This window comes from Haliotis rufescens, unplaced genomic scaffold (genome assembly GCF_023055435.1).
Source record: "Haliotis rufescens isolate VD_foot unplaced genomic scaffold, xgHalRufe1.0.p SCAF_37, whole genome shotgun sequence".
In the NCBI taxonomy this organism is placed as follows: domain Eukaryota; kingdom Metazoa; phylum Mollusca; class Gastropoda; order Lepetellida; family Haliotidae; genus Haliotis; species Haliotis rufescens.
The window spans coordinates 3,801,665-3,816,909 of NW_025964079.1; the positions used below are offsets into that span (position 1 = coordinate 3,801,665).

At 44.4% G+C, this 15,245-nt stretch overlaps 1 protein-coding gene across 1 annotated transcript in view; it reads left to right on the forward strand.

Annotated features, from left to right (window-relative positions):
• LOC124144391 (protein white-like) overlaps positions 1 to 13,928 on the forward strand; it is a 28,989-nt gene extending 15,061 nt beyond the window's left edge. The window contains exons 11-19 of the mRNA XM_048381230.1: positions 102 to 207; positions 2,066 to 2,197; positions 3,261 to 3,353; positions 4,952 to 5,009; positions 6,380 to 6,457; positions 8,390 to 8,495; positions 11,205 to 11,305; positions 12,192 to 12,292; positions 13,645 to 13,928. Coding sequence (XP_048237187.1) covers positions 102 to 207; positions 2,066 to 2,197; positions 3,261 to 3,353; positions 4,952 to 5,009; positions 6,380 to 6,457; positions 8,390 to 8,495; positions 11,205 to 11,305; positions 12,192 to 12,292; positions 13,645 to 13,749 — 880 coding nt within the window. The 3' untranslated portion in view covers positions 13,750 to 13,928. The remainder of the gene's footprint in view (positions 1 to 101; positions 208 to 2,065; positions 2,198 to 3,260; positions 3,354 to 4,951; positions 5,010 to 6,379; positions 6,458 to 8,389; positions 8,496 to 11,204; positions 11,306 to 12,191; positions 12,293 to 13,644) is intronic.
• Positions 13,929 to 15,245: the final 1,317 nt, after the last annotated feature.

A 15,245-nucleotide genomic window follows, 5' to 3' on the forward strand; every position in this document is an offset into this window, starting at 1 on the left:
ATGTGATGTAACTATTGCGACACTTTCTTAAAGGTGTATCTGGCTTTATGGTATATTCAACTATTGCCAGACTATTGCGACACCCGGTTCTTTCACTGCAGGTACAGGGCCTCTTGGATCAGACAGTTGACCATTCTACTATGGAGAAGTTGGACCTGTGTGTACAGAGATGTGGCGTTGTTCCGTACCCGTGTCATACAGACTGTGGTGAGTACACGTGTCATACAGACTGTGGTGAGTACCCGTGTCATACAGGCTATGGTGAGTACACGTGTCGTACAGACTGTGGTGAGTACACGTGTCATACAGACTGATGAGTACAGGTGTCATACAGATTGTGGTGAGTACACGTGTCATGCAGACTGTGGTGAGTACACGTGTCATACAGACTGTGGTGAGTACACGTGTCACGCAGACTGTGGTGAGTACAGGTGTCATACAGATTGTGGTGAGTACACGTGTCATGCAGACTGTGGTGAGTACAGGTGTCATACAAACTGTGGTGAGTACACGTGTCTTACAGGCTGTGGTGAGTACACGTGTCATACAGACTGTGGTGAGAACACGTGTCATGCAGACTGTGGTGAGTACAGGTGTCATACAGATTGTGGTGAGTACACGTGTCATGCAGACTGTGGCGAGTACAGGTGTCATACAGATTGTGGTGAGTACAGGTGTCATGCAGACTGTGGTGAGTACACGTGTCATGCAGACTGCGGTGAGTACAGGTGTCATACAGACTGTGGTGAGTACAGGTGCCATACAGACTGTGGTGAGTACGTGTGTAATACAGGCTGTGGTGAGTACATGTGTCACACAGACTATGGTGAGTACACGTGTCATACAGACTGTGGTGAGTACAGGTGTCATACAGACTGTGGTGAGTACAGGTGTCATACAGATTGTGGTGAGTACACGCGTCATGCAGACTGTGGTGAGTACACGTGTCATACAGACTGTGGTGAGTACCCGTGTCATGCAGACTGCGGTGAGTACAGGTGTCATGCAGACTGCGGTGAGTACAGGTGTCATACAGACTGCGGTGAGTACAGGTGTCATACAGACTGTGGTGAGTACAGGTGCCATACAGACTGTGGTGAGTACGTGTGTAATACAGGCTGTGGTGAGTACATGTGTCACACAGACTATGGTGAGTACACGTGTCATACAGACTGTGGTGAGTACACGTGTCATACAGACTGTGGTGAGTACAGGTGTCATACAGATTGTGGTGAGTACACGTGTCATAGTTCATGTTGGTATACTGTTGCAGTTCATGTCGGTGTTGATGTTACAGTTCATGCCGGTGTTGCTGTTACAGTTCATGCCGGTGTTGCTGTTACAGTTCATGTCGGTGTTGATGCTGCAGTTCATGTCGGTGTTGATGCTGCAGTTCATGTCGGTGTTGATGTTGCAGTTCATGCCGGTGTTGATGTTACAGTTCATGTCGGTGTTGATGCTGCAGTTCATGCCGGTGTTGATGTTACAGTTCATGTCGGTGTTGATGCTGCAGTTCATGCCGGTGTTGATGTTACAGTTCATGTCGGTGTTGATGCTGCAGTTCATGCCGGTGTTGATGTTACAGTTCATGTCGGTGTTGATGTTGCAGTTCATGTCGGTGTTGATGTTACAGTTCATGTCGGTGTTGATGTTACAGTTCATGTCGGTGTTGATGTTGCAGTTCATGCCGGTGTTGATGTTACAGTTCATGTCGGTGTTGATGTTGCAGTTCATGTCGGTGTTGCTGTTAAAGTTCATGTCGGTGTTGATGCTACAGTTCATGTCGGTGTTGATGTTACAGTTCATGTCGGTGTTGATGTTGCAGTTCATGCCGGTGTTGATGTTACAGTACATGTCGGTGTTGATGTTGCAGTTCATGTCGGTGTTGCTGTTAAAGTTCATGTCGGTGTTGATGCTGCAGTTCATGTCGGTGTTGATGTTGCAGTTCATGTCGGTGTTGCTGTTAAAGTTCATGTCGGTGTTGATGCTACAGTTCATGTCGGTGTTGATGTTACAGTTCATGTCGGTGTTGATGCTGCAGTTCATGTCGGTGTTGCTGTTGCAGGTCGTGGGATTGCTGTTGGGGCTTGTGTACCTCGGTCAGGGAAACGACCAAAAGAGTGTGATGAACATCAACGGCGTCCTCTTTCTCTTCATCATGACACACTCCGTCACATGCATGTTCGGTGTCATGGCTGTGAGTCGCCGTCAGGAGCCATTTTACAATTTGATAGATGGAACCAATGGTCAGACCAATCAATGTTTTAGGTCATAGTGTGTGTTTCCAAATATACAGAAGAACTAAACCTAAATTAAATTATGAAAAGGTCCAGACATGTATCCACGTGCGACCATTATTACAATATGATTAGACCGCCTCCGTGGTCTAGTGGTAGAGCGTCCGCCCGGAGAGCGGAAGGTCCGGGGTTTCATCCCCGGCCACGTCATACCAAAAGACGTTAAAAGATGGTTCTTGTTGTTACCCTGCCTGGCGCTCGGCATTAAGGGGTTAAAGCTGGTGTGTCACACACACACACACACACAGACAGACAGACAGACAGACAGACACACAGACACACACACACACACACACACACACACACACACAAAATTATCTTGGACGCGACGTTAAACCCAATTTCACCTCACCATATGATTAGCCTCGCTGTTACAGTGTTCGCTGGTCACGCAAAAGACCCGAGTTTGTAGACCATTTCTACTGTTCTCCCGCCGTGATATCAAATTCACTCACTCTTTAACTAATTGCTACAACGTGGTTAAATAAAACGATAATAATTTTCTGAAATTTATTTGTTTGATCTCTTAAAGCAGCACTCGGCAATATTTCAGCTGTCATGCTCCCCCGATGTAAATAATTGAGTCTGGACCAGACAATCCAGTGAATTGCATCATGAGCATCGATCCAAGCAATTGTGATCGATGACATGCATCAACCAAGTCAGCGAGCATGACCACCGATCTGTTAGTCGCCTCCTAAGACAAGCATAGTCGCCTTGCGGCAATCATGAGGTTGCTGAAGACCTATTCTACCCCGGATCTTCGTGGGTGGTTTAACAAAATAAGTACGACGAATATGTTTATCACTGTTGTGAAGCAAAGTAGCACGGGGATTGTTCATCGGATCCTCTCACGGTTTAGGGTCTAGTAAGTTGTGGCTTCTAAACGACTGGACCACGCAGTGTAAACGGATAATGATATGACGTAACAATGGTGTCTGAATGAAGTCTGGCGTGTTTCAGTCGTTCACGGCCGAGGCGTCGGTGTTCCTGAGGGAGTATGGGGGCGGGATGTACCGCACTGATGTGTACTTCCTGTCCAAAACCCTAGCCGAGGTGAGACCATACCGAGACCTTACTCCCACCCTTCTGAAACATGTGCCGATTTAACATCTTTCTCCCATCTTTCCAAAACCTTTCCCGAGGTGAGACCATACCGAGACCTTACTCCCACCCTTCTGAAACGTGCCGATTTAACATCTTTCTCCCATCTTTCCAAAACCTTTCCCGAGGTGAGACCTCTCTGACACCTTACTTTACTACCTTTCAAAAACCCTTGTCCAGGTGCGACCTGACTCCCACCTTTCGAAAACCTTTGCTGAGGTTAGACCTTAATGTTACCTGTCCAAAATCCACACTACCTGGCCATTGCCAAGATAAGGCCTTACCTTTACCTCGCCAAACCCCTTGCTGACATTATTAGTGACATATCACTGTCTGACATATGCTTACTCGATTAGAATTGATGATTGATATTCAGCTATTATTAAACTGTAGGTTTAAGTTGAAGTTGACGGAATTGTGAAGCATGTTGCATAATTGCTGAGGGTCAAGGAATGATAACAAATTATTGTTAGAGGTGTGTATGCGTGTGCGTGCGCGTGTGTGTGCGTGTGTATGTATGTATGTGCGTGTGTGTGTATGTATGTGCGGGCGCGTGTGCGTGTGCGGATGTGTATGTGCTGGGGGGGGGGGGGGGGGGGGGGGGGGGGGGGTTGAATGGGGTTTATTTAGCTGTTCGCCCAAAATTTCTTTAACATTTCTTCATGATTACACAGCACCCCACCCCTCCCCACCAAACCCAACCCCCATGATTACAAAATAAAGAATGTACAGTCCCAAAACTACATACTACATGTATCTTCCACCCGCCACCCCTTCCACCCCCCTCTATAGTTCTGATAAATTTTGGCGACCCCCACCCTACCTTTTACTACCCACCCTACCCCAAGATAAATGACCAGTCCCTATAAGGACACTACTGCCTCTCAAGAACAAGGCGTAGCGGGGTCAACTCTCACCATCTACGTTTATTTCTGCTCGTTTTTAGACGTAGTATATATGTTCATTTATTCTGGCTAGATTTGTCATTAATCGCCAACAGCGGAAGGGATGTAAATCCGGCTGGGGTCCATGCAGGTAGCAAAAGTACTGTAAGTCCCCATGGACCCTAGCATGGTGATCTACCTTCAGCTGCTGGCGATCTATAGCCCTTTTTTATATTGTACCGTTATATATAGTGATATCTTTTATAGTTGTATGCTAGTTTTAAATATTAATCTGTGATATTCTAGTAATTTTACTGTCCATCGTTGACAGCTTTTTATGTTGTATACATTTATGTATTATTAATGTACTTCTCGTCACGATATGGCTGAAATACTGCCGATGTGACGTTAAATCATAACTCACTCACTCACTCACTCACCATCTACCAATGGTGTTAGACATTCGGTGATGTCATGAATATATAAATGTTTTCTGTCTGCTTGTAATGTAATGTAAGGGGTAACGGATGTAAATAACCGCCGTCATATAGCTGGAATATTGCTTAGTGTGAATAACATGTATGAAGATGTTTTGTTTTGCGAGATGTGGGAAAAAACGACGAAACTTTGACCAGTATTGTGACAGCCGTTTAATTTTGTTTTCAGATACCAATCCTCTGCGCCCTACCAGTGATCTCTGTCGCCATCTTTTATTGGTTGGTCGGTAAGATATTGCGTTTACCATAGTTCAATACATTGGTGACATGGCGGCCCGTGTATAGCGCACGTGTTACCAATCAGGTGAGTGAGTGAGTATGGTTTTACTCCGCTTTTAGCAATATTCCAGCAATATCACGGCGGGGGACACCAGAAATGGGCTTCACACATTGTACCCATGTCGGAAATCGAACCCGGGTCTTCGGCGTGACTAGCCAATGCTTTTAAAACTGGGCTACCCGACCGCCCCACAAATCAGGTGAAGTTAAGCACCTGTTGGTCACGGAGAGTAGGTGGATGGGTGGCCGTGTTTGACAGCACTCCGGTGAGTTTTAAGGTCTTCGGTCCTGTTTGTTGTTTGTTGCCGCACTCAGCATTATTCCAGCTATATGACGGCGGTCTGTAAATAATCAAGCACGCACTGATCCATTGACCTGGGTATACTCCCCAAGGAGCTGAGAATGAAAATCAAGTGCACACTGATCCATTGACCTGGGTATACTTCCCAGGGAGCTGAGAATGAAATAAAGTGCACACTGATCCATTGACCTGGGTATACTCCCCAGGGAGCTGAGACTGAAAGTCAAGTGCACACTGATACATTGACCAGGGTAATAATATAATGCTTTAAGCATGTTTTAGGGTCTGGGTTTGGTGCATTATTAACATAAACATTGTCGATTAAAGCAATTGTTAGAAAATGATAGTCATGTTATATTATGCTGTTATTTTTGTTTAACGCCGCAAACAGTTATCTTATGGCTATATCACGGCGGTTTGTCATGATAACCGACACCCGACAAACCAATGATTGATGTCATAGGCAACGTTCCTCGTCTACGGTTTTGGTTTGGTTTGGTTTGGTTTGGTTTGTTGTTTAACGCCGCACTCAAAAATATTCCAGCTATATGACGGCGGTCTGTAAATAATCGAGTCTGGACCAGACAATCCAGTGATTGACAACATGAGCATTCGGACCGATGACATGCATCAACAGGGGCGGTCGGGTAGCCTAGTGGTTAAAGCGTTCGCTCGTCACGCCGAAGACCCGGGTTCGATTCCCGACATGGGCACAATGTGTGAAGCCCATTTCTGGTGTCCCCCGCCGTGATATTGCTGGAATATTGCTAAAAGCGGCGTAAAACCATACTCACTCACTCACTCACATGCATCAACCAAGTCACCGAGCCTGACCACCCGATCCCGTTAGTCGCCTTTTACAAGCATAGTCGCCTTTTACGGCAAGCATGGGTTGCTGAAGACCTATTCTACCGGTATGACACGCCGTCAACCTGACCACCCGTTCCATTACGGCATCCTGCTGCAAGCATAGGTTACAGGAAAGCTATTCTTACCTGGAATCTCCTATTGTTTCAGGATTATATAACGACGGAATGGCGTTTCTGGTATGCGCCGGGGCAGCCATACTTTTTTCCAATGTGGCGCTATCCTTTGGTGAGTGATTGGTGAGATTGCTGACTCGTCGTGAAACATTGTAAATGTTCAAAGTGTTAAAGGGGGACTAAGCTATTGCAAATTGGCAGCACCTGCAAGTTATATTCACTTACCCCTAACCCCACTTTAAATGTGTTTGTTTGCGACCTCAACTTGTGTAATGTATACAAACCTGTCAGTTAATGATAACTCCAAAGAGCTGAGATTCAATGTCTCATTGTCTCCCAGGAACCAATTACGTCTAGATCAAGGCATTAAATAGAGGACCGCCTCCGTGGTCTAGTGGTAGAGCGCCCGACCGGGGAGAGGAAGATCTTGCTTTCGAGCCCCGGTCGTGTCATATCAAAAGACGATAAACGATGGTACTTGTTGTTACCCTGCCTGGCGCTCGGCATGAAGGGGCTAAAACAAGGACTGGTCGGTTCGTTCGGAGTCAGTATGCTGTGTCTGAGTGGGGTATTCATGTTAAACAGCTGCATGGTATCTCAATGGGTTAGCACTATAAAATCGGCATTAGTCCTGACTAGTACAAGCAGCCACACACACACACACACACACACACACACACACACACACACACACACACACACACACACACACACACACACACACACAAAAAAAAAAAAAAAAAAATGCGACAAAGCAATCAGAATGCGCGTGTGACTTCGAGAATATGGTGAAAGAATCCCTCCGGAATAAGTTTTGATTTTACTAATGTTACTGTCCCGATGTAAGTCCCGATGTGTTTTCAATAGCATCTGTGATATATATGATATGAGGGGGACATGTACGTGAATCATTACGCAACGAGTTGACAATTCTTTTAGCTATGCCTGTTTCGCTTAGACAGAACCAAGTCGCAAGAATAGCCAAGCGATGCACGAGTTGCTATTCGGCCTGTCCCGGAATAACACGAGTTGGCCAGGAATGTTGAAGACCATTTAAAAATATATTCATGTTTAACGAATATGCTGTCATCTTCCCGAGGCAAGGGAATTAACTGACTGCAAAAATGAAGTTTCCACTGGACTTTTATTATCAGTTAACTCCCTATCCTCCGTTATTCAAACCTGGAAGGGGGCGGTCGGGTAGCCTAGTGGTTAAAGCGTTCGCTTGTCACGCCGAAGACCCGAGTTCGATTCCCGACATGGGTGCAACGTGTGAAGCCCATTTCTGGTGTCCCCCGCCGTGACATTGCTGGAATATTGCTAAAAGCGGCGTAAAACCATACTCACTCACTCAAGGTATAAAAATTAGACCACTAATAATAAAATACGGATTAATATGGTGTTATTTTATACATTCATCTGGAAATGTTGCTTTAAGGTGCCTAATGACTGGCTATCTAACAAATGGGAGGTTACCGAAGAGGGTCTTAAGCCCCTCGATATTGGTTCCCTTGCGAATCTAACGCACTGTGACTGACATGGTGTCTTCGGAATAAGGTGCCAAAATGAAAAGTATTAGTTAGAAAGGAGACATGTAATATAAACTGCCAGTGGAAATAAAAGTATACACCTTAAGAAATGGATTTGACCAAATAATTCAAACGTTATCAAACCGTTACAAGGCTGACAAGAGTTTCTGAAATACTGCATCCAAAACACAACTATGATACCCGTATCAAATACTTCCCATCGAACAACGATTTCTGGCTTATTTCGTTTATACCTCCCATCAATAATGGGTGTGTAGTTTCTTTTACCCGGCAGTTTACTATTGGTATTTTGCGAACACAGGAACTCGTTGTTGGTCAGTAAATAAAAATATATCCCCCCTATATTCTCTACTTACATATAGGGGGTATATATTATTATTTACTGACCAATAACGAGTTCCTGTGTTCGCCAAGTCTCATCGTGTTTTTTGCGATTTCTATTGGACATTGACTACCCCGAAATACATAGATTGACTTTTGGTTGTCTATTTCAGGGTATATGCTGTCCACAGTGTCGCCGTCGGTGGAGATAGCTTTAGCACTGGCGCCCCCGTCCCTGCTGCCAATGGTGTTGTTCGGCGGGATGTTTCTCAATAACGCGTAAGAATTGTAGGCACATGAACAAAATGCCAGTTTTATTTTTTAGAATAGTTTTTTGGTTTAATTTCAAATATTATTTAATATTGATAACACGCACACGAAGAGTTCAATTAACGAATGTTATTTTACATGTTATTTCCGGTACATGTATGGATTTGAGGCACATTGGTATTTCAGCAGGAGTTTGAATTAGTGTTTCATTTTTTGCTGCAGTAGCTCGATCAATATATTTTCTGATACATAGTTATAGTTTCAAAAAGCCAGGATCACGTATTGTTCTTCGGATTTAAACACACTGCGCAATCTTTCTCTGTATCTGATAAGCACGTTCACTGAATCCACTGGGGATGAAGAGTGGGGTGCTTCCAAAATGTCTGCTTCACATTGTTAAAAGCAATGTTAAAAACTGACACTATCGGGCCCAAACTAGTCTCTGTGTATAGAACAGGGCTTTGTATTGCAACAACAGTCCATCACCATTTTCAGGATATTTTCATCCGATTGTGCAATCACCTGTTGATCTGTTGGATCAATTCGACCATTTTAATATTTAGTTTGTATAATGAAGATTCACAAAATCACGGATTATTAGTGAAATGAAGAGGCAGAGCCGATGCGTATCGGAAGCTGATATCAGTGATATCAATGGATATATCTGTAACAGGCTGTAAATGTTTTGAAGTCAAATATCTAGGGAAGTACTTGTGAAATCGAGTAAAATATTCGAAACAAAATATCTAACATTGCGAAGCCTGAAAAGAGTTGACGATGAGGGTTAACTTTATAATATTAGCACAGCAAGTCAGTTCACATTGACCCACCCATAAAAGGAGGCTTTGCATGTGCACGTATTCATTACATAAGCCTTGTCAGTCAGATCATAAAAAAATGTTACGTGTATTGAGGTTTGATTGTTTATTTGTTGTTTAACGCTACACTCAGCAATATTCCAGCTATATGAAGGCGGTCTGTAAATAATCGAGTCTGAACCAGACAATCCAGTGATTGACATCATGAGCATCGATCCACGCCATTGGTATCGATGACATGCATCAACCAAGTCAGCGAGCCTGACCACCCGATCCCGTCAGTCGCCCCTTACGACAAGCATAGTCGCCTTTTACGGCAAGCATGGGTTGCTGAAGACCTATTCTATCCGGATCTTCAATGGTCATGAGCATTTAGGATGTATTTGGCATTAAAACATTTTACTTGAGGGGGAAATCAGCAAAATATGATAGAGCGCTCAGACCAATACCCCCCGCACACACACTTAAATGACCAATCCACATGAACATGATAACACCATCTGTTTTAGTGAACCTGCTCCCAACTCTGACTGCAGTTTTACAGAAGATATTTAAAGGGTGGAAATCGGGCGCTTAAATCCCAAGCGCTGCTTAATGCTAAAACCGGTTCTGTAGTACAGTACCATCAACATCGCGGGGGATTCTACACATAAGTTCATGTTGTAGCATCTTCCCGAGGCAAGGGAGTTAACTGTCTGTAACATTCCAGTTTCCCTCCTTGGAGAAGCGTGGCTTGAATTATGTAGTTATATCTTGGCTGGACAAACGAGTCCGTGCATGGTCCAATCTATATCACGTAACGAAATCGACATCCGGTCAATTAACGGCCGTGCAGATTTCGGTCGATTGCAGGATTTGCAAAGCATGTGTACCGTCAACTCAAATTCAAGAGATATTTTCCAAATCCTTTCATGTTTCTAATCAAGTTGCTCACGTGTTTTGATGCATCACGCACAGAAGGACGCCTTTTTCACAATATACATATTGATTATCGATCTGATCGTCTTGACTGAGCGTTTGAAGCAAATGCAAGTGCTATGAGAGATAGACTCTGATTGGACAATAGGAGGGACACAGAAGGGACATAACTCGTAATAGCCACTGGTGGCGCTACGATCGAGCCCTGAGATTCCAGCCAAGTTCGCCAAAGGTGGAAACTGGATTTTTACAGACAGTTAACTCCCTTGCATCGGGAAGATGCTGTTTTACTAGATACGTCCATTCAAGGTTTTGCTGTGGTAGTTATAACACTGGTGTCGTGTGCAAAGGGGAATTTCTTTGTGACATGTTAAATCATACTTTACTTTAGATCTTCCAGCCTTTGCAGGACGCTCGATGGCTTCCTTCAAGATAAACATCACTCACTCACTCACCCACTCACTCACTCAATCCTCACTCACTCACTCACTCACTCACTCACTCACTCACTCAAGCTTGGCGCTAGCAGTCAAAAGAAACTACCCATCACCGTACAGCAGTATATTAAAACAATCACGTCAAACGAAACTTGGTGCTCTTTGGCGCTCTTCAGAACATTGTGGTGTCTGACTTTTGTTATAAGTAATTTGATGTTTGTTAGTTAACGGCAATAATCCTACTGTGTAGCCTCACCTGATCTAGCATACCTTCGTTTTGTGAAATAGACAATCAGCTTTATATGTAAACGGAATAGGATTGTCTTTCTGGTCGGGAAGCGGTAGGGTAGCCTAGTGGTTAAAGCTCTCGCTCGTGACGCCGAAGACCCGGGTTCGATTCCCGACATGGGTACAGTGTGTGAAGCCCATTTCTGGTGTCCCCCGCCATGATATTGCTGGAATATTGCTAAAAGCGGCGTAAAACTCACTCACTCACTCACTCACTCACTCACTCACTCACTCAAGATAAACAATCATTATTTCAGCTCGACTCCTGTGTACTTCCTGTGGCTGAAGTACCTGTCCTGGTACCAATATGCATTTGAAATCATGGCCGTCAACCAGTGGATGAATATAAAGTACCTGGGTAGGTGCATGCGAGATGCCCTTATAGAGGGAGTATAAATTAAAAACCACAGACAAATCATTTTCACAATCACATGAAATTTCCATCAAAAGCAGAGTCCATTGAACGACTTCCGCTCATATGCATGTGATTATGACTCACTTTCAGTTGTGATGATATTAGGTGTTCGCGAAAAGGTGAGCGTATGCTGTCCCACCGGTGGCACGCAGTCGGGGTAAAACCACCCGATCCCCATATCAGCCTGCTTTAACGTTGTTGTTCTAGTTGGTTTGTTGTTTTACGCCGCACTCAGCAATATTACAGCTATATGACGGCGGTCTGTAAATAATCGAGTCTGGACCAGACAATCCAGTGATTAATATCATGAGCATCGATCCACGCAATTGGGATTGATGACATGCATCAACCAAGTCAGCGAACCTGACCACCCGATCCCGTTAGTCGCCTTTTATGACAAGCATAGTCACCTTTTACGACAAGCATGGGTTGCTGAAGACCTATTCCACCCCGGAATCTTCACGGGTGTGCTCTAACGACAGCCAGCACTCACTGGGGGGCTATTCTGACCGGAACCCCACAATCCCCAGGACCGTCCACGCCTAGTTGTGGAATATCACGTGGGGTATTATGATTGTTCTGATCAAGACATGTATTTATCCGCTATGGTATTGCTGTTGGTCGGTGGGGTAGCCTAGTGGTTAAGGCGTTCGCTCTTTACGCTGACGACCCAGGTTCGGTTCTCCACATGGGTACATTGTGTGAAGCCTTTTTGTGGTGTCCACCGCCGTGATATTGCTGAAATAATGCTACAAGCAGCGTAAAGTCATACTCACTCACTCACCCGGGTATTGCTGACTCAGGAACTTTTCTCTATCCACTGTTACAGAATGTCCGGCTACTAACAGCACGTCAGGAAACACAACAGAAACAGAGACACGCTGTTTCCGAGACGGGAAGGATGTTTTAGACTATCTCAGCTTCAGTGAGGTGGGACTTGTTCATGTTGCCCCTGGGAGTTAAAACCTATACACGCCAGCATACCGATATATGACACCTTATATATACGATACCTATGTGGGACGCCATACCTATATATGAAACCAATATATGCACGAGGGGCGTAAGGATAGCAATGCGTGAAGCCAGTTTCTGGGCCCACTTGCACAAAGCGATCTTAGCGCTAAGACTAGCGTAAGCCTATGTTAAAGTATGACAGTTACGATCATCTTAGTGTTAAGATCGCTTTGTGCAAGTGGCCCCAGGTGTCCACGCTGTGATGTTGTTGGAATATTGCACACACAAAAAACGGCGTAAAACCATACTCACTCACTCAGTACAAATATGTACGATATTCAAATAAACTACACCATTCCTATATATTACACCTATATGAATGACACCATACCTATATGGGGGCACAGGTGGCAAAGTCGTCGCTGTGCAGAGTTGCGTCCCTTGGGCACGCCAGAAACCTATGATTGGGGGTTCGAATCCCGGTCCGCCCCGATTATGTTTCTAGGTTTGTCAGCACCATACCCGTGCTCTTGGGTGTCACCGAAGTGGTAAACGTCTGAGACCTGCATCACTTCGGGCTTTCCTCCCACATTAAGCTGACACGCCGTGATATAACTGGAATACTGTGAAAAGCGGCGTTAAACCCAACTCACTCACTCACTGTATGACACCTGTACTCACCACAGTCTGTTCGACACGTGTACTCACCACAGTCTGTATGACACGTGTACTCACCATAGTCTGTTAAAAGCGGCGTAAAACGCTCTCACTCACCCCATACCTATGTATAACACTACACGTGAAACTTATCTACACGAGAAAGTACCTATATACGACACCTATATATACGACACAATATCTATATGACATGACAACTATATATACAACACCATATACCAATACACATCTTTATTATGCCTCAAAGTGAGATTGACCAATCAGAGAGCAGAACTACTAACCCCATATATATGATCCCGTATACCGTCAGTAGAAATCCAAGATGGTTCTTACTGACCTAATTTGAGACCGAAAAGCGGCAGTAACAGCCATTTTGGATTTCCCAACATCCACCTCACATATTTCACATGAAAATTCTGGTACAGAAATTCGTTATTCGACACTGTTTTTGTGTTAATATCATGAATTTTGACGCGCAAGGACATTAACATTTGTTTAAGATCACGTTCGTGACTTTATTGATAAAGATTAAGGTAAAAATTATCAACAAGGTTTGGCCTCTAAGGTTTGAAGAGTAGTCTCCCTGTGACCCTTGACGTCAACGGTTTTGAGGTTTTGACATGGTACCGTATTGTTTTGTGTTGCAGGACAACGTCCTCCTTGACGTGGTGCTCCTCGTCACCCTCCTCGTGTCCTACAGACTAGTGTCGTTCTTCATCCTCCTACTCAGGGCCAGGAGGTCTAGGTCGTAGCGCAACACAAAGCCAGATCCAGACGCTCGGCGCCAGATTAAAGGAAATAATGCAGGGTCCCGAAGCTCGCCTGATACAAATTGTAAACTGCGGAAGGAAGATGTATCTGTGTACAAACACAAACTCTTCAAGTATATTTCAGCTTATGGTTCATATGTGTTACATAAACAAAAACATATGTCTATGTCATCCAGTTGATTAACATATCACCTTATTATTTTGTTTTGTTTAACGCCGCACTCGGCAATAGTCCAGCTGTATGACGGCGGTCAGTAAATAATCGAGCCTGGACCAGACAATATAATGATTGATATCATGAGCATCGATCAACGCAATTGGGATACGATTTCATGCATCAACCAAGTCAGCAAGCCTGACCACCCGATCCCGTTAGTCGCCTTTTACGGCAAGCATGGGTTCACGGGTGATCTTATTAGTTAACACATTCAAATTGACGTATATCTTATTAAAGTAATTAAAATACTTAATGTAGCAGGACTGATCCTGATCATGTTTTGTGTTTCATGTTGGAAGCACGACCTGCTTCATCTCGCTACCGCTAAACGAAGATCTGAGGACATCCCATTACGGATCACATCAGACCGACCTTCCGCTAACTTTGTACCGACCAATAGAATGACTAACAAGAAGTCGACAATAGCCAACAAAAGAACATTCTGGAATGGCTAATACATGGTCTAGATTGTATGAATACATACATAAAGCCCATAAATGTCGTACGGAATACCCCGTGTGTGTTTTTTTCGAGGTCGCACGATCAAAAATCACATTCCAACTGTCACTTTCATGATCTGATAAGCGATGCTCTGATTGGTCAGATGAAAGGTCGTTCTGACATGACCCGCATTGGGATATCCTCAGATCTTTGTTTAGCGGTAGCGAGAAATAAGATCTGATTTTAATGAGATTGTACAACCTGCTTCAACGTCTTTAAAAGGCCCTAGTACTAAGTTTTTTTTGTTATATTAGCAAACTGTTCATCAATCTTAATAAAGTGGCGACATTTAGAAACATGAGTGAGTGAGTGAGTGAGTTGGGTTTAACGCCGCTTTTAACATTATTCCAGTCATATCACGGCGTGTCAGCTTACCGAAGTGATGCAGGTCTCAGACGTTTACCACTTCGGTGAAACCCACGAGCACGGGTATGGTGCTGACAAATCTAGGAACTTAATCGGGGCGAATCGGGATTCGAACCCACAATCATAGGTTTCTGACACGTCCAAGGTACGCAACTCTGCACGGCGAGTCACGGCGCCTTAGACGACTGGGCCACCCGCGCCCCCTTTTAGAAACATGATCAGTACATTATTTGTAAATTCAGTTCAAGTCAGTACCGAGGTTCCTGCAGGTTAAACAAAGCTTTGAACGTCATTTCAGTTGGTGAATCCTACAAGCACGGATGTCGTGACTCGGGAGAATCTCGAATTCTCTGAACTTTAATTGTAGTCATTAAACAGTCACCGAGCCTGACCA